The 25,797-nt window shown below is 39.8% G+C and overlaps 1 protein-coding gene across 1 annotated transcript in view; it reads right to left on the bottom strand.

Moving 5' to 3' along the window:
• LOC140724740 (latent-transforming growth factor beta-binding protein 2-like) overlaps positions 1-25,797 on the bottom strand; it is a 411,525-nt gene that overhangs the window by 66,456 nt on the left and 319,272 nt on the right. Inside the window, exons 26-28 of the mRNA XM_073039256.1 lie at positions 17,077-17,199; positions 15,208-15,339; positions 7,079-7,204 (exon numbers count right to left, since the gene is read on the bottom strand). Coding sequence (XP_072895357.1) covers positions 7,079-7,204; positions 15,208-15,339; positions 17,077-17,199 — 381 coding nt within the window. The remainder of the gene's footprint in view (positions 1-7,078; positions 7,205-15,207; positions 15,340-17,076; positions 17,200-25,797) is intronic.

Raw genomic sequence — 25,797 nt, 5'->3', positions numbered from 1 at the left:
CTGACGGAGATCTTTCAGATGTCATTAGAAACAGGGATTGTGCCGGAGGATTGGCGTATTGCTCATGTGGTTCCATTGTTTAAAAAGGGTTCTAGAAGTAAGCCTGGCAATTATAGACCTGTCAGTTTGACATCAGTGGTGGGTAAATTAATGGAAAGTATTCTTAGAGATAGTATTTATAATTATCTGGATAGACAGGATCTGATTAGGAGTAGCCAGCATGGATTTGTGCGTGGAAGGTCATGTTTGACAAACCTTATTGAATTTTTTGAAGTAGTTACGAGGAATGTTGACGAGGGTAAGGCAGTGGATGTAGTCTATATGGACTTCAGCAAGGCCTTTGACAAAGTTCCACATGGAAGGTTAGTTAAGAAGGTTCAGTCGTTAGGTATTAATGCTGGAGTAATAAAATGGATTCAACAGTGGCTAGATGGGAGATGCCAGAGAGTAGTGGTGGATAATTGTTTATCGGGATGGAGGCCGGTGACTAGCGGGGTGCCTCAGGGATCTGTTTTGGGCCCAATGTTGTTTGTAATATACATAAATGATCTGGATGATGGGGTGGTAAATTGGATTAGTAAGTATGCTGATGATACTAAGGTAGGAGGTGTTGTGGATAATGAGGTGGGTTTTCAAAGCTTGCAGGGAGATTTATGCCGGTTAGAAGAATGGGCTGAACGTTGGCAGATGGAGTTTAATGCTGAGAAGTGTGAGGTTCTACATTTTGGCAGGAATAATCCAAATAGAACATACAGGGTAAATGGTAGGGCATAGTTCCCTGAAGGTGGAGTCTCATGTAGATAGGGTGGTGAAGAAGGCTTTTGGAACGCTGGCCTTTATAAATCAGAGCATTGAATACAGAAGTTGGGATGTAATGTTAAAATTGTACAAGGCATTGGTAAGGCCAAATTTGGAATATTGTGTACAGTTCTGGTCACCGAATTATAGGAAAGATATCAATAAATTAGAGAGAGTGCAGAGACGATTTACTAGGATGTTACCAGGGTTTCAGCACTTAAGTTACAGAGAAAGGTTGAACAAGTTAGGTCTCTATTCATTGGAGCGTAGAAGGTTGAGGGGGGATTTGATCGAGGTATTTAAAATGTTGAGAGGGATAGATAGAGTTGACGTGAATAGGCTGTTTCCATTGAGAGTAGGGGAGATTCAAACGAGAGGACATGATTTGAGAGTTAGGGGGCAAAAGTTTAAGGGAAACACGAGGGGGTATTTCTTTACTCAGAGAGTGATAGCTGTGTGGAATGAGCTTCCTGTAGAAGTAGTAGAGGCCAGATCAGTTGTGTCATTTAAGGTAAAATTGGATAGGTATATGGATAGGAAAGGAGTGGAGGGTTATGGGCTGAGTGCGGGTAGGTGGGACTAGGTGAGATTAAGAGTTCGGCACGGACTAGGAGGGCCGGAATGGCCTGTTTCCGTGCTGTGATTGTTATATGGTTATATGGTTATATCCCCACTCCCCTGCTTTCACCCCATACCCTTTGATGCCCTGGCTAATCAAGAACCTATCTATCTCTGCCTTAAATACACCCAATGACTTGGCCTCCACAGCTGCTCGTGGCAACAAATTCCACAGATTTACCACTCTCTGATTAAAGTAATTTCTCTGCATCTCAGTTCTAAAAGGATGTCCTTCAATCCTGAAGTCATGCCCTCTTGTCCTAGAATCCCCTACCATGGGAAATAACTTTGCCGTATCTAATCTGTTCAGGCCTTTTAACATTCGGAATGTTTCTATGAGACCCCCCTCATTTTCCTGAACTCCAGGGAATACAGCCCAAGAGCTGCCAGACATTCCTCATACGGTAACCCTTTCATTCCTGGAATCATTCTTGTGAATCTTCTCTGAACACTCTCCAATATCAGTATATCCTTTCTAAAATAAGGAGACCAAAACTGCACACAGTACTCCAAGTGTGGTCTCACAAGTGCCTTATACAGCCTCAACATCACATCCCTGATCTTATATCCTATACCTCTAGAAATGAATGCCAACATTGCATTTGCCTTCTTCACAATCGACTCAACCTAGAGGTTAACCTTTAGGGTATCTTGGACAAGGACTCACAAGTCCCTTTACATCTCTGCATTTTGAATTCTCTCCCCATCTAAATAATAGTCTGCCCATTTATTTCTTCCACTAAAGTGCATGACCATACACTTTCCAACATTATATTTCATTTGCCACTTCTTTGCCCATTCCCCTAAACTCTCTGTAAACACAAACTGCACTACAGATGCTGTGGTCAAATCAGGATGTACAAAAAAGCTGGATGAACTCAGCAGGTCGGACAGCATCTGTTGAAAGGAGCAGTCAACGTTTCGGGTCGAGACTCTTCGTCCTGACGAAGTTGAGTTCATCCAGCTTTTTTGTACCCCTAAACTCTCTGTTTCCTCAACACTACCCGCTCCTTCACCTATTTTTGTATCATCGGCAAATTTAGCCACAAATCCATTAATACCATAGTCCTAATCATTGACATACATCATAAAAAACAGCAGTCCAGGCCAGAATAGGATCCCTTTATTCCCACTCTCTGATTTCTACTGACCAGCCAATGCTCCACCCACTCTACTAACTTCCCTGTAATTCCATGGGCTCTTATCTTGCTAAGCAGCTTAATGTGTGGCTCCTTGACAAAGGCTTTCTGAAAATCCAAGTACACCACGTCTACTGCATCTCCTTTGTCTACCCTGCTTGTAATTTCCTCAAAGAATTTCAGTAGCTTTGTCAGGCAGGATTTTTCTTTCATGAAACCATGCTGGTTTTGGCCTATCTTGTCATATGCCTCCAGATACTCCGTAATCTCATCCCTAACAATTGATTACGACAACTTTCCAACCACTGATGTCAGGCTAACAGGTCTATAGCTTCCTTTCTGCTGCCTCCCACACTTCTTAAATAGTGGAGTAACATTTGCAATCTTCCAGTCATCTGGTGCAATGCCAGAACCTATCGATTCTTGAAAGATCATCGTTAATGCCTCTGCGATATCTCCAGCTACTTCCTTCAGAACCCAGGGCTACATTCCATTAGATCTAGGAGATTTATCAACTCTCAGACCATTAAGCTTCCTGGGCACCTTCTCAGTTGTAATTTTCACTGCACAAACTTCACTTCCCTGATACTCTTGAATGCAAGTATACTGTAAACATCTTCCGCTGTGAAGACTGATACAAAATACGCATTGAGATCCTCTGCCATCTCTGCATTTCTCATTACAAAATCTTCAGTGTCATTTTGTATTGGTCCTATATTTACCCTCAACTCTCTTTTACCCTTTGTATACTTAAAAAAGCTTTTAGTATCTTCTTTGATATTAGTTGCCAGCTTCCTTTCATAATTCATCTTTTCCTTCTGAATGACCATTTTAGTTTCCTTCTGCAAGTTTTTAAAAGTTTCCCAATCCTCTATCTTCCCACTAGCTTTGGCTTCCTTGTATGCCCTCTCTTTTGCTTTTACTTTGGCTCTGACTTCACTTGTAAGCCATGGTCGTATCCTTCTTCTCTTTGAATATTTCTTCTTATTTGGAATATGTCTGTATTGCACTTCCCTCATTTTTCGCAGAAACTCCAGCCATTGCTGCTCTGCTGTCCTTCCTGCAAATGTCCCTTTCCAGTCAACTTTGGCCAGTCCCCCTCTCTCATGCCATTGTAATTTCCTTTATTCCACTGAAATACCGACTCATTGGATTTTACTTTTTCCCTCTCAAATTTCAAAGTGAACTCGATCATATTGTGATCACTGTTCCCCAAGGGTTCCCTAACCTTAAGCTCTCTTATCACCTCTGGATCATTGCACAACATCCAATCCAGTACAGCCAATCCCCTAGTGGGCTCAACAACAAGCTGTTCTAAAAAGCCATCCCTTAGATATTCTACAAATTCTCTCTCTTGAGGTCCAGTACTGACCTATTGTTTCCACTCCACTCTCATGTTAAAATCCCCAACGATGATCATGACATAGCCTTTCTGACATGCCTTTTCTATCTCCTGCTGTAATTTGTAATCCACATCTTGACTGCTGTTTGGAGGCCTTTTAATAACTGCCATTAGGGTCCTCTTACCCTTTCCATTTCTTAATAAATAGCAGTAAAAAACAAGAACATGAAATAGCAAGGTAAAGAGTCCTTAAAATGAGATCATTGGTTGTGGGAACATCCCAATGGATGGGAAAGTGAGTGTTCTTTTGTTCAAGAACCTGATGGTTGAGGGGTAGTAACTGTTCCTGAACCTGGTGGTGCAAGCCCTGAGGCTCTTGTACCTACTACTTGATGGCAACAGCTAGAAAAGAGCATGGCCTGGATAGTGAGGATCTCTGATGATGAATGCTGCTTTCTCCAACAGCGTATCCTTTAGATATGCCTAATGGTTGGGAGAGCTTTACCTCTGATGTACAGGGCTGAATCCATTACCTTTTGTAGAACTTTCCATTCAAAGGCATTGGTATTTCCATATCTGGCCATTATGCAACCAGTCAATACACTCTCCACTACACATCTACAGATGTTTGTCAGAGTTTTTCATGATGTGTCAAATCTCCACAGACTCTAAAGGAAGTGAAGGGACTGCCATGCTTTCTTCACAATTACATTTACATGCTACGTCCAGGACAGGCCATCAGAAATAGTAGCACCAAAGAATTTTAAATTGCTAACCATCTCTACCTCTGAGCTGCTGATGAAGACTGGCTCATGAGCCTTTGGTTTCCTTCTCCTAAAGTCTACAATCTATGCCTTGATCTTGCTGACATTGAGATGTTATTATTATACCACTCAACCAAATTTTCAATCTCCCTCCTGTATGTGATTCATCACCACCTTTGATATGGTCCTCAACAGCTGTGCCATCAGTAAACTTGAAGATGGTGTTGGAGCTCTGCTTAGCCACACTGTTATAGGTGCAGAGTGAGTACAGCTGAGGACTAAGTATACATCCCTGTGGTGCACTTTGCTGATGGAGATCATGGAGGAGATGCTTTCATCAATCCGAACTGCCTGGGGTCTACAAGTATGGAAATCCAGAATCCAGTTGAACAAGGAGGTATTGAGATAATGGTCTTGGAGCATATTGATAAGTTTTAAGGGGATTATGGCATTAAATGCTGAGTTGTAATCAATAAAAAGCATCCTGATGCATGCATCTTTGCTGCCCAGATGTTCTAGGTTTGTGTGAGGCGCCAATGAGATGGCATCTGCTGAGAACCTGTTGAGCCAATCCAAGTTGCCTCTCAGGCAGGAGCTGATATGCTTCATCACTAGCCTTTCAAAACACTTCATTACTATGGATGTTACAGCAACTGGCCAATAGTCACTGAGGCAGGTCACCACGGTTTTCTTGGGCACCAGTATAAATGAAGCCTGCGTGAAGCATTTGGGTGCCACACACTGCCGGAGCAAGAGGTTAAAGATATCAGTGAACACACCAGCCAGTTGGTCAGGACAGGTCTTTAGCACATGGCCACTACCCCATCTGGTCCAGATGCTTTCCTTGGACTCGCTCTCCTGAAGACAGCTTGCACATCAGCTTCAGATACTGAGGCCAAAAGGATCATCAGGACACATGGGGTGCGCGATGGTTCCTCCCTGTTCTGGTGGTCAAAGTGAGCATAGAAAGCATTAAGCTCATCTGGAAGCGAAGCCTTACATTACCTCTTACCTCTTAGCCTTACCTCTAAACTGTCCTAATCCACGAGCCTTGCTTTTTAGGCTCTGCCTGTATGCTCATTGAAGACAGCCAGGTGACCTGATTTACCAAAATGCGATCTGAGTAAGGAATAGTAGGCATTGCTTATCTTCATGTAGCAGTGTGTTCAGGCCTGTAGTGCTACAGGTTATATGCCGGTAATAATTGGGCAGGATTTTCTTCAAACAAGCCAGGTTGAAGCCCCATGCTGATTGATATAACTTTGTAGGTTATAGCATTCAAACTCTGCTACAACTGTCGAGCATCCCTCATTGATTCCAGTTTGGTTCTATAGCTCCACTTCTTGTCGGATGGTTTTGTGGAGTTCATATCTCATACCAGCACCTCTTGTAGCATTCTTGGTCTCCAGACTTGCCTCTGATCTGGCCCTCAGCAAATTTTGGATCTTGTGCTTCATCCAGGGCTTCTGATTGGGGAAGACTGAACAACTTAGTGGGGATACACTCATCTCCATCTGTTCTAATGAAGTCCGTTACAATCTTGGTGTATTTATTCAAATCTCAAGATGAGTGTTCGAGCATGGCCGAGTTCACTGACTCAAAGCAATCCTGTAGCTGTTCCTCTGCCTCCCACGAGCACCTCTTAACTGTCCTAATCCACGAGCCTTGCTTTTTAGGCTCTGCCTGTATGCTAGTTGGAGACAGCCAGGTGACCCGATTTACCAAAATGCGATCTGAGTGAGGAATGGTAGGCATTGCTTATCTTCATGTAGCAGTGTGTTCAGGCCTGTAGTGCTACAGGTTATATGCCGGTAATAATTGGGCAGGATTTTCTTCAAACAAGCCAGGTTGAAGCCTCTTCCTATAATTTGAAATGCATTGGGATGGGTTGTTTCTTGTCTGCAGTCAACATTATGCAGTGTCACAAGTGCTTGCTTAATTCAGCCACTGGTGGTATATTAAGCTGCCTTCAGGATCATGGATGAGAACTCCTGAGGCAAATAGAATGATCTGCATTTGATTAATAGGTGTTCCAAGTCAGGGGGAACATGAGTTCAACATAACCAAGACGTCGGATCAACAACGAGAATTAACCATAAAACATACACCACCACCTTTTGCCTTACTAGAGTCCACGGGGCAATTGTGTTGCATTTAGATTGAGAAGTCTGGTAATGGTGATTTGTAGCGCAGTGACAAGTGGATACCAGGTTCGATCACAACAGAGTAGAAATAACCAGTACTTATCAAAAGATTTAATCAGAACTATATCATTTATCCCTTCCAAAATAGAAATCTGTTTAGTTATTAAAGAGTTGTATATTTCCATTGGAATTTCAACTTGTCAGAAGGAAACTAATTGAACTGCAGGAATTTACATTCTGAAGTTTAGTGTAAAATTTTCATTTCATACTTACCTACACATGCCTGCCCTCCTGCTGGAACCTCAAACCCTTGATCACATAGACAGCGAAATGAACCATCTGTATTTTCACAATACCCATGAGTACCACAGATAGTTGCATTCACACATTCATCAACGTCTGCAAAAGATCCAAAACAGCTGGAATTAATAGTACAATTTCAAAATGACAAAGTGATGATTAAATACAGTGGAATATACTATCCGGATTATTGGAATAAACACTTCAAACTCCAGTAGGTCATAATAATATTATTTGTAAGTGAAACAAGGGCAGTATTCCACAGATCAACATAATGTTTACATAATGGTTAACAATACAGTAAGTTAGTAAGCAGAAGGGAATACAGATTTAAAGGTTATTGCTATAAAACTCATTTATGGTGATGATTTGGAACAAAACAATACTTTGAAAAATTTCTCAATTTTGTACCTTTCTACTCATTTTAATTCTTGCTATTTCCTTGCTCTATATGATCATGCATATTAACCTGTTCATTAGATGTTATTCTTAGTTATTCTCAGACAAACAACAATGGACCCTGCACCAATCCCTGTGACACACTACTAGTCACAGTTCTCCAGTCAGAGGCAACCATCTGCTACTATTCTTTGGCTTCTCCCACAAAGCCAATATCTAATCCAATTTACTATTTCATCCTGAATACCAAGTGACTGAACCTCCTGGACCAACGTCCCATCCCTTGCTAAAGGCCTTATACAGCCCCAGTAGTCAGTTGGAATTGGCGGAGTTGATGTGTAGAGATTGTGGATAGTTTGTGGGAGATTTCAGCTTCCCTATATTGAGAATTAGGAAGGCAAATGAGGATAAGAAAAGCATCTGCCAGGCGAGAGGAGCCAAAATTGCAAAAGATTCTATAAGTATATTAGGAGTCAAAGGTTGGCTACAGAAAGAATCAATCCCTTAAAGATCAGCATTGCTGTCTGTGTGTGGATGTCAAAGATATGGAAGAGATTTTTTTTTTAATGAATATTTGTCTTCAGTGTTTATTATGGAGAAAGTAAAAGAAGCTAAGGAAATGAGGGTAATGACTGGTGATATCTTGGAAAACATATTGATTGGCAGGGAAGAGGTATTGGAGGCCAAAAGCTACATTAAGATGGGTAAATACCCAAGGCCTGTCTTGGTGCACTCCCTAACCTTGAGGAAAGCCAGAGAAGAAAATTTAATGGCCTTGGGAGAAATTTTTACTTCAATGCTGACCACAGGTGACATTCTGAAGGACGGGAGTGGCTAATATGGCATCACTTTTAAAAAGGTAGAAAAACAAGTCATTAAATTATAGGTAGGTGAATCTGACATCAGTGATGGGTAAATTGCTGGAGAGGATAGTGAGGGACAGGATGTATCAACATTTGAAGAGGCAACGTCCAATTTGGGGCCACCAGTATGGCTTTGTACATAGGAGGTGGTGTCTGAAAAATCCCTTGGAGTTCTTCGAAGAGGTAACTAAAAGGGTAGATGAGAGTATGACAGTGGATGTTGTCTATATGGCCTTCGTCAAGGTCCCTCATGGCATGCTAGTCTGGAAGATTAATTTCCTGGGACCCAGAGGGAGGTAGTTGACTGGATTCATAATTAGCTCAGTGGTTGGAAGCAAGAGGTTGATAGCTGAAGGTTATTTGTGATACCTAAAGTAGATGGTGTTCTAAATACTGTATGAAGCTATGAAAAAAATTACTGAGTAATCTTGAACATCTAGGTGCTGTATGTGGGCTGAGGATTAACAAAAGGTTTTAAATCCAGAAATGTAAGGGTCTGCATTTTGGGAAATTAAACCAGGGTAGGTCTTCTACAGTGAATGGTAGGTCCTGAGGAGTGTTATGCAACAATGACCTTGGAGTACAAGATTATAGTCTGCAGAAAGCAACATGTCAGTTAGATAGGGTGATGAAGAAGGCATTTGCACACTGGCCTTCCAACAATCAGGACACCGAGTACAGGAATTGGGAAGTTGTGTTACAGTTATAGAAGATGTTGGTGAGGCCACACTTGGAATACTGTGTATAGTATTAGTTACCATGTTATAGGAAATATGATACTAAATCAGATTTATCAGGCTGTTACTTGGACTTGGGGTCTAAGTTACTGGAAAGGTTGTGTAGACTTTATTCCCTGAAATGTAGGAGATTGAGGGGTGACCTGAAAGAGGTATACACAATCATGAGGACATAGACAGGATGAAAGCACAAAATCTTTTTCCCTGGAAGAGTGTGTAAGAGGGATAGATTTAAAAGGCAAGATTTAAAAGGGACATTGTGCAGCTTCTTCACACAAAAGGTGCTGTGTATTTGCAATGAGCTGCAAGGAATAGTGGTTGAGATGTGCACAAGGTATGTTCTCATTGGAGTGAGTCTAGAGAAGGTTTCTAAGGATGGTTCTGGGAATGAAAGGATTAACATATGAGGACTGTTTGGCTGCTTTGCACCTGTACTCTGTGAAAAGAGGGGATCTCATTGAACCATATGTTGAAAGAACTAGATGGGGGGACGTGGGGGGGGGATGTGGAGGGGTTGTTTTCTCTGGTGGGTGTATCCAGAACTAGAGGGCATAGTCTCAAAATTGAGGGGAGACCCTTTACAGCGGAGGTGGAGACCCAGATTGTGGGTATGTATAAGGCGAAAGTTGATAGTTTCCTGTTTGGTCAGGGCATTAAAAGAAATGCTCCTATGTGTTATGAGCAAAGTTTAAAAGTAATCTAGACAAGTACACAGGAGAATTTTAGAGGGCTATGGGCTAAACACAGGCAGATGGGATGAGCTCACTGGGCAATAGTTGACATGGATGAGTTGGGTCAAAATGCAATGCTGATTCTATAACGGTCAATTGTCCCCCTCTTGATGATAAATAGTAGCACCTGACAATAAAGAAAACCTGCTATTAAGCAAATTTTATGAATGTTCAATTTCTTTCTTTGTACAAATTTGCCATCTCTGTGGACATGACAGTCACTTGGAGAATTTTATGGGCAGTTACATCTGTCACCAACAATTAGCAATGGAGAAATAAGGTTCAGTGGAGCTAGGGTACCATGAGCCTCTTCACTATTACTCCCTAAACCTGAACTACCATACCCACCTCTCCTTTCAAGTACATCAACCAGACAGTGTACTATTGTACAGATACGTGATTTATAATCTATAACTAATATGTCCAATCCATATGACAAACTCACCTTTGTCTTTCAGTGTCTTTCTGTTTGTAATCTGTAGTTGCACACTCAACTGCAGATTACAAGAAATAGTCATTCTATTCAGAGCTTTATCAGGGAAAGGCATTACCAGGATGACTGGGGAAAAGATTCAAAGCCTATATAAAAAAATATTGTTCTTGGGGTCTATCTATCACACCAGACAAGACCCAAGATGCAATGAATCTGCTGAAACCATCCAGCACATAGTAGCAGGGTGCAAATGCAGGCAGGGACAGCATACACTGAATGACACAATCAAGTTGCAGGAATTGTGTACAGGAATATCTGCTCTGAGTATGGATTGGACACTTCCAAGTCCAAATGGGATCCACCCAAGAAAGTAGAGGAGAAAGTCCTATGGGACTTCCAAATACAGACTGATAAGCAGGTAATGGCCAACCAGCCAGACATAGTAATACTGGACAAGGAACAGAAGAAAGCAATAGTAATAGATGTGGCAATCCCAAATAACAGTAACATCAGGAAGAAAGAATATGAGAAAATAGAGAAATAACAGGGCTTGAAAGAGCAAATATAAAGGATGTGCAAGATTAAACCCAGAGTAATCCCAGTGGTGATAGGAGCATTTGGAGCTGTGACAGTTGGACTGGAAGAGTGGCTCCAACAAGTCCCAGGAACAACATCTGCGATCTCAGTGCAGAAGAGCGTACTACTAGAAACAACAAGCTCCCAGGCCTCTGGCAGAGGACCTGCAATTGAGGGAAAAATGCACATACACACCACCCATAAGGGATGGGGGGATTAATTAACTAATTAATTGAGATATCTAGATATATATATAAATAACAACCCTACTAGTTTGGGAATATCAGGTTCACTACTACTCAAAGTGGAGAATCAGCATTCACAATAATATGAAAATCATCAAGATCCTGTGGTTGTGGTAAAAGAAGCCAGCCACCCTTCAACCTGGTACACCAACCAATCCCATCAGCCACTGTCTGCTCTATATAAGGAAGAGTCTGCAGTTTCCACATATGCCTTATCAACCATTTAAGGATCCATAAAATCTGAGTGGAAGTTATTTTCAATTCTAGGAGTACCTAAAATGGGAAAATTCTAGAGACTTAGTTGAATTCTCAGAATTTAGTTATGGAAAATGTAACCATTTGGAAGAGGGAATAGTTAAGTGAATAAGAGTAAATGATTATAATGCTCTTAAATTATCATACACACAAATGTTCCATTGTGTTCTTTGAGAAAGTACATGTCATTGACACCAGCTCATATCATCAGTGATATTTAACTGCCCTCTGAATAACTTGGAATTAAACAGTAAATGATATATACTGGGGGGGGGGGGGAGGAAGAAAAAACTCCAAACTTTGTCAATTATGCCTAAGAAGGTTGAAAAGAAAAGATGAGAAACTATTGGATAGAGTCATAGAGAAGTACAGCACAGAAACAGGTCCTTTGGCCCATCTAGTCATCTAGACCATGCTGAAACCATTTAAACTGCTTACTCCCATTGACCTACACCACAACCATAGCCTTCCATTCCTCTTCTATCCATGTACCTATTCAAACCTCTGAAACACTTAAGTCGAGCTTGCATCCACCACTTCTGCTGGTAGCTCATTCCCCACACTCTGATGAACCTCTGAGTGAAGAAGTTTCCCCCCATGTTCCTCGTAAACTTCTCACCTTTCGCCCTCAACCCATGACCTCTGGTTGAAGTCCCACCCAACTTCAGTGGAAAAAGTCTGCTTGCATTTACCCTATCTATACCCTTCATAATTTTGTATTCCTCTATAAATCCTCTCAATTTCCTAAGTTCTAAAGAATACATTCCTAACCTATTCAATCTTTCCTTATAACTCAAGTTCTCCAGACCTGGTGCCATACTTGGTAAATTTTCTCTATACTCTTCCAACCTTGTTTACATCTTTCCTGTATGTAGGTGACCAAAACTGCACACAATACTCCAAATCAGGCCTCACCAATGTCTTATACAACTTCAACAAAACATCCCATCTCCTGTATCTCTATATGTGGTTTTCACATCTTAACATGATTAACAAGAACATTTGATAGAAGTATACAAAATTACAATAGATATATATAAAGTTAATGCAAGCAGACTTCTTTCCACTGAGGTCACAGATTAAGGGTAAAAGGAGAAATATTTAAGGAGAACCTAAGGGTTACCATGGATAATCCTGGAAACTATAGACTGGTAAGTCTCACATCAGTGGTAGAAAGTTAATAGAGAGAATTCTTAGAGATAGAATTTATGAGCATTTGGAAAATCATGGCTAAGTATGGAGTGCCAGCATGGCTTTGTATGGGACAAGTTGTGTCTTACTAACTTGATAAGAATTTTTTGATGATGTGAGGATGGTGAATAATGAAGGTAGAGCTGTTGTCTACATGGATTTTAGTAATGTGTTTGACAAGGTCCCTCACAGGAGCCTCATCAAGAAGATTAAGGTGCATGGGATCAATGGTAAACTGATGTTTGGATTCAGAACTGGCTTGCCCATAGAAGACGTAGGGTAGTGGTTGAAGGGACTTATTCCAGCTTGAAGTTTGTGATTAGAGGTGTTCCACAGTGATTTTGCCTGGGACCTCTGCTATTAGTTATGTATATGAATGACCTGGATGAAAATGTAGATGAATGGGTTAGTAAGCTTGCAGATGATATTAAGATTGGTGGTGTGTGGATACTACAGATGACTAACAAAGAATACAGTGGAATATAGATCATTTGCAGATATGAGTGGAGAAATGGCAAATGAAGTTTAACACAGCTAAATGTAAAGTGTTGTACCTTGGCAGGTCAAATGTATAGAGACAATACATCATTAAGGGCAAGTCTCTTAACAGTGTTAATGAGCAGATGGTCCAGGTCCACATTCATAGCACCCTGAAAGTGGCTACAAATGTTGATAGAGTGGTTAAAAAGGCATATGGCATACTTACAGTACCTTTATTAGTTAAGGCATTGAGTTTAAAAGTCAGGAAGATATGTTGCAGATTTATAATTTATAAAACTCTAGTTTGGCCACATTTGGAGTATTGCATACAGCTCTGGTCACCCTATTATGAGAAAGAGGTTGAGGCTTTGGAAAGTGTGCAGAAGAAGTTTACCAGGATGCTGCCTGGCATATGCTAGAATGACAGGTTAGACTAACCTGGGCTGTTTTCTCTGGAGTGGCTGAGGATGAGTGCAGATCTGATAGAGGTTTGTAAGATTATGAAAGGCATAGATACAGTAGACAGAGAGTATCTTTTTCCCCAGGGTTGAAGTGTCTATTAAGAGAGGGCATGCTTTAAAAGTGAGAGGAGTAAATTTTGAAGGAGATGTGAGGGACAGGATTTTTTTTTACAGAGAGTGGTAGATTACAGATGATAGGTATATGGACAGAAAAGGAATGGAGGGTTATGGGCTGAGTGCAGGTCGGTGGGACTAGGTGAGAGTAAGCGTTTGGCACGGACTAGAAGGGCCGAGATGGCCTGTTTCTGTGCTGTAATTGCTATATGGTTATATACTTGGAATGCCTTGCCTGGTGGTAGAGGCACTTGGGACATTTAAGTGACGTTTAGATATGTGCATGAATGTGAGGAAAATGGAGGGATATGGACATTGTGTAGGCAGAAGAAATTAGTTTAGTTAGCAAATTGATTACTAATTTAACTGGTTTGGCATAACATTGTGGGCCAAAGGGCCTGTTCCTGGGCTGTACTGTTCTATGATTTATATTAACAGTTTAACACAAACTAGATGGGCCAATAGATCTGCTTTGAAGCTGTAGTGCTCTATTCAAGGATGATGCACGTCACCAGTGTGAACTGCCATTGGTGAAAGAACAATTTTTTAAGTGTTAGAAAATTAGGAATACTAATATGATCTGTTAAATGTAAGCATTTAATAACAAGAGTGAAAGAGTTGTTTGCATTCTAGCTACTATAATACTTTTCTACAATATTGAAGCATGGTAAAGTTAGGTAATAATGATTTACTGTGCATATTAACTACATAGGCATGCAGATTAATTCTACCATCTCATACAGTTTATCCAATTTTTTTAAGAACCAAGATGGCACACTTTTATACACTAAATCAGGGGTGTCAAACTCATTTTAGGTCACGGGCCGGATTGAGCAAAATGCAGCTTCATGCGGGCCGGATCAGTCGGACGCGTGCGAACACAGCTTTCGTTGCCTCTGTTTTTTCAGCCTGCTCTCATGTGTCTCAGTCTCTGCTATAACTACAAAGTGTTTCACTTTACAAATTCCGTTTCTTATGAAGAAGACTGCCGAGCAAGACTGCCGAATAAACACTAAAAACCCTGAAAACCTGGTACCTGAATAAACTCAGCATTAGCCATATCATACGCCATAGGCGTTTCGATTACTGGGGCCAGCTTTAATAGTAATTAGATATTATCTCGCGGGCCAAAGATAATTCCACCGTGGGCCGGATTTGGCCCGCGGGCCTTGAGTTTGACATATATGCACTAAATGATATCAACAATGCATAATTACTCCTTTTAAAGAAACTGCAAAATAAGTTGAGAAAACAGTCTGTTTCAAAAGTAGTCCCCCGTAGGCAAGTTGCTATAGGAGGCCAAGTCATGGGGGATATGATAGATTTTTTATTAGTAAGGGTGTCAAAGGTTATGGGGGGTAGGCAGGGAAATGGGGTTGAGAGGGATAATAAGTAAGCCACGATAGAATGATGTAGCAAACTCAATGGCTGAATGGCCAAATTTTGCTCCTATGTCTTGTGGTCTTGTGAAATCACTGGATCAAACAAATGGTATGTTCTTCAACCAAATGTAGCTCCATTAACAATAACGCATGGGTTAAAATTATCAAGTCAACAAACCATTATATAATTAAAACATTCTGAATCCATCATCTAATTACTTGTAAGAGTACTTACCAATGCATTCCCCAATAGCTGTACGTTGGAATCCTGGCTGGCATCCCATAATGCATTGATAGGAACCAACAGTATTCTCACACTTCCAGATGCCACATAGAGAGCCAGCATATAAACTACACTCATCAATATCTAAGTAAATACAAGCAATAGGATGGAATATTTAGAAATACCATTCTAATACACGATAAGCTTGTATCTTCAAAAATACTAAGTTCTAATTAAAATTTGGAATAATGTTAAATTATGAGTAATAGGTGTAGTACGAGGTGTTGCCACAGTGTGTCAATGAGCATTTTGGCCACTGTAGTTACTTAATAGTTGTTATTCGGAGAGCAGTGATCGTAGTGTAGATCAAAACCTTAGAGTTGAGGAGGCAGAGTCAGTTAGGTAGTTGATAAAAAGAAAACAGAAGGGAGGATGAGCATTGGTCTGAAGCAAATGGGGCACTAGAAGTTTATTAGTTCATGGAATTGGAGGGATAGGGTGGGTTGAGTTAGTCAGGACCCAAATTGAAACAGCATTATTAAGGCCTAAGGGTACCCACAACGGCGTTGAACAACAGACACCTAGGTACCTGAGAGAGGTCACAAGGTGCAGAAAAGATTCATAAGAATGCTTCCAGGACTGAAATCCATAACTATAGACTGGATAAGCTGCAATTATTTTCACTAGAATGAAGGGATGATCTCAGATGCTTAAAATCATGTGCTTTATAATATAGGATGGATAATCAGGGTAGGAAGTCTAAAACAAAAGAAAGTTGAAGGTGAGAAAGGAAAGATTTAAAGGAGGCCTGAAGGGCAAGTTTTTTCATTCATTGTGGTGAGCATATAGAAGGATCTGCCAGAAGTGGTACAGGCAGCTACAAATGCAGTATTTAAGAGACATTGAACAGAAACATGAATGGGAAATGTCAAAGAATGGGCCAAATGAAGGCATATGGGTCCAGTTCAGGTAATCACCTTGGTCAGCATGGACAAATTGGAACACAGAACCTGTTGTTTCCATGATGTATAATTATGATTCTATTAAAGGAGCAACTAGGGCAATGTGGACCATTTGCATGTGAAGTTCTCATAAGAGGGGGACTGACCACATTTAATATGCATCAAATGGGGAAATTGCATTAGATGGCTCTTGATCCAGAAATGGCCTTTACTGTTTCTTTTCCAATATCCATTTCCAACCTCTCTATACTGAAATAATCATGATCAAATCTCTAGATAAGTTTGAATAGACGTTATTTAATTCAATGCATGGTTATTGTCATTGAAAATATAGGAAATGTCAATGATCTTTGACAAACAATAATGCAAAACAATTACAGTATACACAAATGAAAATTTGAAACCAGCACAAAAGAACATGAAATATACTTTTAGGTATTCTAAATCCCTTGCAGACCTTCAGTGATTTTGCCTGTATTAAGTTGCTTGTATGATGCTGCATGGTAGGTGTAGGGTCATCAGTGCACACTGTGAAGATTACAATTAAAAAAGACTGCCGAAGTGTTAGGCTATGCCTGAATGTACTATTTTGGGGAATACTAAATTTAAAGTAAGAATAGAGATAAATAGCACCAGATCTTAGATTGAACCAGCATTTTTGGTGGCAAAATGGGAAGGCTATTGTTTTAAGCAGCCTGGGACCAAATTTTTTTGAAAGCATTACAAAGAAATAAGATGTAAAACCTTGCAGGTCTTCTTTTTTTAAATCTTATTTTCTGTTGTTTTGTAGGTAATGAGCTTGACATTCTTCGAGTTGTGCACTTTCATGCACCTGCAATATATCCTAGATATTACAATCTGTATAGTACAGTATACTTTAATACCAAAATAAAGTTCCAATGTTTTTAATGATTCTTACCAATACATTGTTCTGCTTCAGGTAAATGTGTAAACCCTGTCTGACATCTACACATATAGGATCCATCTGTATTTATGCACTGTCCACCTGAACAATTAGTCCCCTCATGGCATTCATCCACATCTGTAAGTTAAATAGAGCATTAAAAGAAAAGCCAAATAATTAGTGGATAGATAAAAATTAAATTTCTTACAGTAAATTGAATAGAAGGAAAACTAAGGGCACATAATCTTGAAATAATCAAGAGTCCTTGCAAATCTGATAAGTCAAAGTCAAGTTTATTATTATGCACAAGTGCAATGAAAAGTTTACTTGCAGCAGGATCACAGCAACGTAACATCAAAAAGCAGCCTTCACAAGAAACATATATAGAGTATATACTTTTTACAGAAAAGTACAATTAGAACAAAAAATATAAAGTTCATTTTAGTGTGAGATGGTCAAAACGGTTATGATGTTGCTCAAGACCTGAATGGTTGAAGGGAGGTGGCAGTTCTTGAACGCAGTGGTGCAGGACTTCAGGTTCTGTTCCTCCTGTCCACCAATCATCATCATTATGTGTCATGTTATATGACGCGGGCGAACATGATCTTCCATCTATTTTTAATTTGGGAAGTTCTAACAAGCTCTTCAAATCTTTTGCCTGTCCATCCCTTGATGTAACTCATGAATATCATGTGCTGTCATCTACAACTTTTTCTTCCATCAATATTTCCTGTCACTGCAAAATGTTCAAGGTTACCTTTCATCAGTACACTAGTAGCTGTGAGAAAAAGGCAAGGGTTGGATGGTCTGTTGATAGAGGTTGTCTTTTTGAGGCAGTGTCTCCTGTAGATACTACTCATTTTTACTATGTACTGTACCAGCAGTTATGGTTGAAATGACAATAAAAGTGACTTGACTTGACTTGATGACGGGGAGGGACGTGTCTGTCATGTATTGGACTAGTCCATGACTCTCTGCAGCTTTAGTACCTGTGCATTCAAATTGCCATAGCAGACCATGATGAAACCAGTCAGAATACTTTTAACAATACACCTGTAGAAGTTTGTTAGTGTTTAACAACAAGCAGAACTCCTTTGGTCTCCTCAGGAAAACACACTAGCACACCAGCATCTTTACTTTCTTATGATTGCATGTTATGATTGTTGGGCCTAGGACAGATCACCTGATGTTAGCACCATGGAATTTAAAACTGCTAACTCTCTCAGCTGCTGCCATACTTCCTTTTCTTGAAGCCAACAATCAGCTTGTTAGTTTGTTGACATCAAGCAAGAAGCTAGGTGACATCTCTTGCTCCAGTAAGTTCATTCATTGCCAGCTGTGATTCAGATTTCAGATTTGAAGATAGCATTGGAGCTGTGCTTAGCCACACAGTGGATAAGCATGGTCATATTTCAATTAATGAAGAGTAGTAAGCAAAGAAACCATGAAAAAAGAAAAAGTACAATGGATGCTCTTTCTGGACTCCCAGACAGTTCTTCCTTGTTTACCTCTATTAACAATTACCAAGTTCATTTCTGCCCCTCAATTCTCCATGCACAACTAACTCTTCCAAAGCTTACTATAAATCTCCAGTACTTGTGCAAGGGTATCTGCTCTCATATACTGCACCCGATGTGACCTTAACTTACCTTAAATTTGTACCCTCTTTTTCAGCCTCTTTTCACACAGAATTCAAATTTGATTACAAGCTTATGTTACTTAGTCTAATATCTTTTGAGTGTTCATATGCATATTATCAACTGCACTACTCTCAACCAGTCTATTATCTTATTAACAATTTGTTCTTACAATTTAGTATTGTTTCTGGTTTGTTATTTTATGCTTGTGGAAGTGTACCATTTTTGAAAAAGATCCATACCACTAAACTGCTGATGTCTGGAAAAGTATCACAGCTAATAAACCCAAAAACCTAAAGACAAAATAGATGACACTAAGTATAATGGTTTGACAAATTAGCATAGAAACTAGAAGTATTTTTGTTATCACCGCAACAACTATGCTTCAACGTGAAGAAAATGTTTGATTTCTACATGCCCTATAAGACCATAAGATATAGGAGCAGAAGTAGGCCATTCGAATCTGCTCCGCCATTCAATCGTGGGCTGATCTAATTCTTCCATTCATCCCCACTCCCCTGCTTTCACCCCATACCCTTTGATGCCCTGGCTAATCAAGAATCTATCTATTTCTGCCATAAATACACCCAATGACTTGGCCTCCACAGCCACTCGTGGCAACAAATTCCACAGATTTACCACCCTCTGACTAAAGTAATTTCTCCATGACTCAGTTCTAAAAGGATGTCCTTCAATCCTAAAGTCGTGCCCTCTTGTCCTAGAATCCCCTACCATGGGAAATAAATTTGCCATATCTAATCTGTTCAGGCCATTTAACATTTGGAATGTTTCTATGAGGTCTTCTGAACTCCAGGAAATACATATGGTAACCCCTTCATTCCTGGAATAATTCTCGTGAATCTTCTCTGAACCCTCTCCAATGTCAGTATATCCTTTCTAAAATAAGGAGCCAAAAACTGCACACAATACTCCAAGTGTGGTCTCACAAGTGCCTTATAGATCCTCAATATCACATCTCTACTCTTATATCCTATACCTCTAGAAATGAACGCCAACATTGCATTTGCCTTCTCCACAACCAACTCAACCTGGAGGTTAACCTTTAGGGTATCTTGCACAAGGACTCCCAAGTCCTCTTGCATCTCTGCATTTTGAATTCTCTCCCCATCTAAATAACAGTCTGCCATTTATTCCTTCCACCAAAGTACATGACCATACACTTTCCAACATTGTATTTCATTTGCCACTTCTTTGCCCATTCCCCTAAACTATGTAATTCTCTCTGCAGACTGTCTGTTTCCTCAACACTATCTGTTCCTCCACCTATCTTTGTATTATCGGCAAATTTAGCCACAAATCCATTAATACCATAGTCCTAATCATTGCTGTACATCATAAAAAGCAGTAGTCCCAACATCAACCCCTATGAAACTCCACTGGTAAACTGCAGCCAGCCAGAATATTCCCACTCTCTGTTTTCTGCCGACCAGCCAATGCTCCACCTCTGTTAGTAACTTCCCTGTAACTCCATGGGCTCTTATTTTGCTAAGCAGCCTCATGTGTGGCACCTTTTCAAAGGCTTTCTAAAACTCCAAGTACACCACATCTACTGCATCTCCTTTGTCTACCTTGCTTGTAACTTCCGCAAAGAATTGCAGTAGGTCTGTCAAGCAGGATTTTCCTTTCAGGAAACCATGCTGCCTTTGGCCTATCTTGTCATGTGCTTCCAGGTATTCCATAATCTCATCCCTAACAATCGATTCCAACAACTTCCCAACCACTGATGTCCGGCTAACAGATCTATAGTTTCCTTTCTGCTGCCTCTCACATTTCTTAAACAGTGGAGTAACATTTGTAATTTTCCAGTCATCCGGTACATGCCAGACTCTATCAATTTTTGAAAGACCATTGTTAATGCCTCCGCTATCTCTCCAGCTACTTCCTTCAGTACCTGATGGTGTATTCCATCAAGTCCAGGAGATTTATCCACCCTCAGACCATTAAGCTTCCTGAGCACCTTCTCATTTGTAATTTTCACTGCACAAACTTCATTTCCCTGACACTCTTGAATGTCCGGTATACTGCAGACATCTTCCACTGTGAAGACTGATGCAAAATATGCATTCAGTTCCTCTGACATCTCTGCATCTCTCATTACAATATCTCCAGTGTCATTATGTATTGGTCCTATATCTACCCTCAACTCTCTTTTACCCTTTATATACTTAAAAAAGTTTTTAGTATCTTCTTTGATATTAGTCGCCAGCTTCCTTTCATGATTCATCTTTTCCTTCCGAATGACCATCTTGCTTTCCTTCTGCAAGTTTTTAAAAGCTCCCCAGTCCTCTATCTTCCCACTACCTCTGGCTTCCTTGTATGCCCTCTCTTTTGCTTTTACTTTGGCTCTGACTTTATCTAGACTTTAGTTAATCAGGTAAATGATTATAAAGCAAAGATCAGGGAGGAAATATTTTTAAAAGATTGGGAAAGAATTATTTACTGGGAGAGAGTTAATGATATCAATTAATCTGCAGTATTATATAAGAAAACGATTGGATACCAGCTAATGGTGTAAAATAAATAAAGTTTTGGCATTAAAAATATATAGAAAAAACACACTTTCCTTCAAAGCCAAATCAAATAAAATTGTGCTAGGATATTAATATCTAAGGTTTTAACGTCATTTAGCCTTTGCACGTCTGACCTCATTGCTGCATCCTTAACCATCCAATGATTCTCCATCTAAGTAACTTAAATAGTCATTAATCACTCATTATTGTTAGCACTTTTGAGCAAGTGGCTCAATTGTTACACACTGAAATTCTGTATTTATAAACCACTTCAATAATATTTGTGTATCAAAGGAATGGTGGTATTTGTTAAATAGTTATAACTACATCCATTGATAAATATCTGCTGTGGATACATTCTTGTCTTCAGTGGCCTGAGCGTGCTACTTACTCATATTGCCTTGTAGCTACTAGTAAGCCCACAAAGCCCAGGAAAATAAATAAAAAGATGAAGTGTTTTGCAACCTGAATGTGACTTTTGCATGCATATTTCTTCAATCTTCCACAAGTGGATCCAGTTAACACCAGCTGAGGTAGCACTTAGTTTCAATTGTAACAATTAAATTTTACAGTGTGATATGATACACAAAATAATGTTTGGAGTCAGACGTCCAAAATTCTATCAGTACAACATAAATCCATGAAATAGTAATAAAATAAAGAAGACACTGCACCATATGCCTTCCTAATTTATTTTATTTAACAGAATAAATTTCAGAATTGGCAATTGATAATTAGTTTATTATTGTCATAGGTACCAAGATACTGTGAAGTTGTTTTACTTGCCAGCCATACAGATCTTTCATAACACGAGTTCAACAAGACTGTGCAAGCAAAAAGCAATAACAGAATGCAGCCTAAAGTGTTACAATTACAGAAAGAGTTATTGCAAACAGACGACAAGGAGCAAGTGCCATGACAAGGTAGATTGTGAAGTCAAGACTTCATCTTTATCATACAAACGAATCACATAAAAATGGATCAGCCATGATGAAATGGCTGAGCAGACCTGATGGGCTAAATGGTCTAATTCTGCTCCTAATGGACCTACGGTCTTGTACACAAGGCCGATTTAAGAATCTTATGGAGCTGTCCTTGAGCTTGGTGATGCATGATTTCAAACTACTGTATTTTCTGCCTGATGCAAGGAGAGAGAAGAGGGAATGTCTGGAATGGCAGAGGTCTTTGATTATGTTGGTCGCTTTTCTGAGGCAGCATGAAGTGCAGACATATTCCTTGGAGAGAAGGTTTGTTTTTGTGATGGGCTGAGCTGTATACAATACTCTGCAATTTCTTGTGGTCTTGGGTAAAACAATTGCAATACCAAGCTGTGATGGGTACATGCTAAGTTTCCTTAGCCTTCTGAGGTGCACATTCTTGGCTGCAGCATCTACTTGGGTGGACCAAGACAAACTATTGATAGCATTTTGGATGTCTGACTCCAAACATTATTTTGTGCATCATACCGCACTGTAAAATATGTTGAAATGCAACATTTTGTTGGCCAAATATGAAGTTGCTAGAGAGCAAGATTGAGGATCTGAGGGCAAGACTGCTGTACAAAGAGAACTGAGAGTCTGTTCCATTGTATGCTTGATTGAAGCGTGGCTTTCTCCAGGCATGCCAGATACAGCGATCAGACCTGTAGCCTTCTCAATTTCCAGAATGGACCTAATTGCTGAGTTGGGAAAGGCAAAAGGATGAGGTGTGTGTTTTATGATAAACTCTCATTGGTGTTCCGATGTGGTGGTTTTGTTAAACTCTTATTCCCCTGAATTTGAACATCTAACAGTCAAATACCATCTGTTCTATTTACCGAAGGAATTCTCCTCTGTAAGCCTGATTGCAACTTACATACCATCAGCAGCCGACTATAATCAAGCGCTTGGGATACTTTGTGAAACCGCCTCCAAACAAGAAATAGTCCATCCCAAAGCATTTCAAATCATAGTCAGAGATTTCAACCAGGCTTGTTTGAAGAAATCCCTACCTAATTACCATCGGCATATAACCTGTAGCACCTGAGGTCCTAACATACTGGACTACTGTTGTACTAAGATAAGAAGTGCCTAGCATCCCTTGCCCAGACTGCATTTTGGTACATCAGATCACTTGGCTGGCCTTCTCCTGCATGCAAACAGACAGAGGCTAAGGAGTAAAGCTCCAGAGATTAGGACAACAAAGAGGTTGTCACAAGAGGCAGAGGAATGGCTATGGGATTGCTTCAAGTCAGTGGACTGAGCCACGTTCAAGCGCTCATCTAGGGTTCTGAATGAATACACCATTGTTGTTGTGGACTTTATTAGAACAGCTGTAGGTGAGTGTGTCCCCACTAAATCATTCGGAGACTTCCTCAATTAGAAGCCCTGGATGAACCATGAGATTTGAAATCTGCTGAGAGCCAGATGAGAGTCTGGTTACCAAGAAAGTTACAAGAGGTCCAGGTACGACCTCTGTGAAGCGATTGGGGAGACAGAGGCAGAGAGGGTTAGCAACTTTAAATTCTTTGGGGTTCTTATTTCAGAGGACCTGTTCTGGGCCCAACACGTAAGAGCAATTATGAAGGAAGCACAGCAGCACCTCTACTTCCTTAGGAGTTTGCAGACATTCAGCATGACATCTAAAACACTGACAAACTTCTATAGATGTGTGGTGGAGAGTACATTGACTGGATGCATCAAAGCCTGATACGGAAGCACTAATGCCTTTGAATGGATAGTTTCTACAAAAAGTAATGGATATGGCCCAGTCCATCACAGGTAAGGCCCTCCACACCTTTGAGCACATCTACATGAACCACTATCGCAGGAAAGTACCATCCATCATCAGGGACCCCCATCTCCTAGGATATGCTCTCTTCTCATTCCTGCCATCAAGAGGAAGATGCAAGAGCCTTAGGTCTCGCACCACCAGGTTTAGGAGCAGTTAGTCCCCCTCAACCATCAGGATCTTGAACAAAGGGGATAACTTCACTCAATTTCATTTGTCCTGTCATTGAAATGTTCTCACAACCAATGGACTCACTTTTAAACGCTCTTCATTTCAGCTTCTTTATATTTATTGCTTATTTATTTATATTATTGTTTCTTCTTTTTGCATTTGCAGTGTGTTGCCTTTGCACTCTGGATGAAAGCCCTAGTTTGGCAGTCGCTCATTGATTCTGTTATATAGTACTTACTATTCTAAAGATTTGTTGAGTATGCCCACAGGAAAAGGAATCTCAGAATTGTATATGGTCATGTACTTTGATAATAAATTTACTTTGAACTTTGATCTAAAAGTCAGTTTATTTTCTACTGCTCAAATATGATTCAGTTGAGGATATTAAATACCTTGTTTTCTAACTCATCATACTTGAATTTTATGTTCCATCAGTTAGTTAACAAAGTGTAAGAATGTAAGAAATAGGAACGGGGGAGGCTAAACTGTTTATCACTTTTGGAGACAAGCCACCAAATTGCTATGACTGCAATTCTGGAAAAAATGCTAAATTCCAATTAGTTTATGAAAACTTTTCACTTGTCTAGAGATTAGCGGATTATGACTTTCATGAAAAATTAACCATTTTAAAGTAAGTTTTAACCTAAAACATATTTTTTAAAATCTCATAACTTGATAATTTCTATTGACAAAGATGTCTAAACAAAAGTCTGGAAATGTGACATAGTTTGAGGTGGAAAAATTATCTTGCTGTAACATAGTATCCAAGATATGATAACTTGGCTAATTGACAGTACACTCAGTGCACATACATTTAGCCAGAGAACTATCCAACATTGTTTATTCAAGGCATTTCTGGCAATCTTTTCACTTCTAAAATTACACTACATTAATTACCTCATAAAATTGCAGCGTCTAAGCTGCTCAGAGCTAATGTTCTGTAATGGCAATGGATGTGTATCTGCTGTCCTCATTATTTGCAGAAAATACTGTTTTCTTTATAATCATATTTTTACTATAATCCTAAAGGTTTTACTAATTAAATCAATTTTTTACTGAGGTTTAAAAGGGTCTGAAATTCCATTTCCACTCTAGGTACATTGTAAGTTTCAAAGTTCAAAGTAAATTTATTATCAAAGTATGAACATGCCACCATATACTACCCTGAGATTAATTTTCTTGCAAGCATTCCCAGTAGAACAAAATATATAATAGAAGCAATGAAAAACTACACAAATAGACTGACAAACAACCAATGTGCAAAAAGAAAAACTGTGCAAGTACAAAAAATAAATAATTAAGTAAATACATACTGAGAATATGAGTTGTAAAGTCCTTAAAAGTGAGTCCATTGGTTGTATTCAGTGATCAGTTCAATTTTGTAGTGAGTGAAGTTATCCATCTTGGTTCAGAAGCCTAATGGTTGAGAGGTAAACTGTTCCTGAACTTGCAGTACCTCCTTCTTGGTGGTAGCAGTGAGAAGACAGCAGGACACACAAAATGGTGGAGGAACTCAGCAGTCCAGGCAGAATCTATGGAAAAGAGTAAAGAGTTGACGTTTTGGGCTGAAACCCTTCATCAGAAGAAAGCATGACCTGGATGGTAGGGGTCCTTGATGATGGATGCTG

Source organism: Hemitrygon akajei, chromosome 3 (assembly GCF_048418815.1).
Source record: "Hemitrygon akajei chromosome 3, sHemAka1.3, whole genome shotgun sequence".
Taxonomy (NCBI): domain Eukaryota; kingdom Metazoa; phylum Chordata; class Chondrichthyes; order Myliobatiformes; family Dasyatidae; genus Hemitrygon; species Hemitrygon akajei.
Note: the sequence above shows the minus strand (reverse complement) of the source record. Positions and strands in the feature narration are given on the sequence as shown.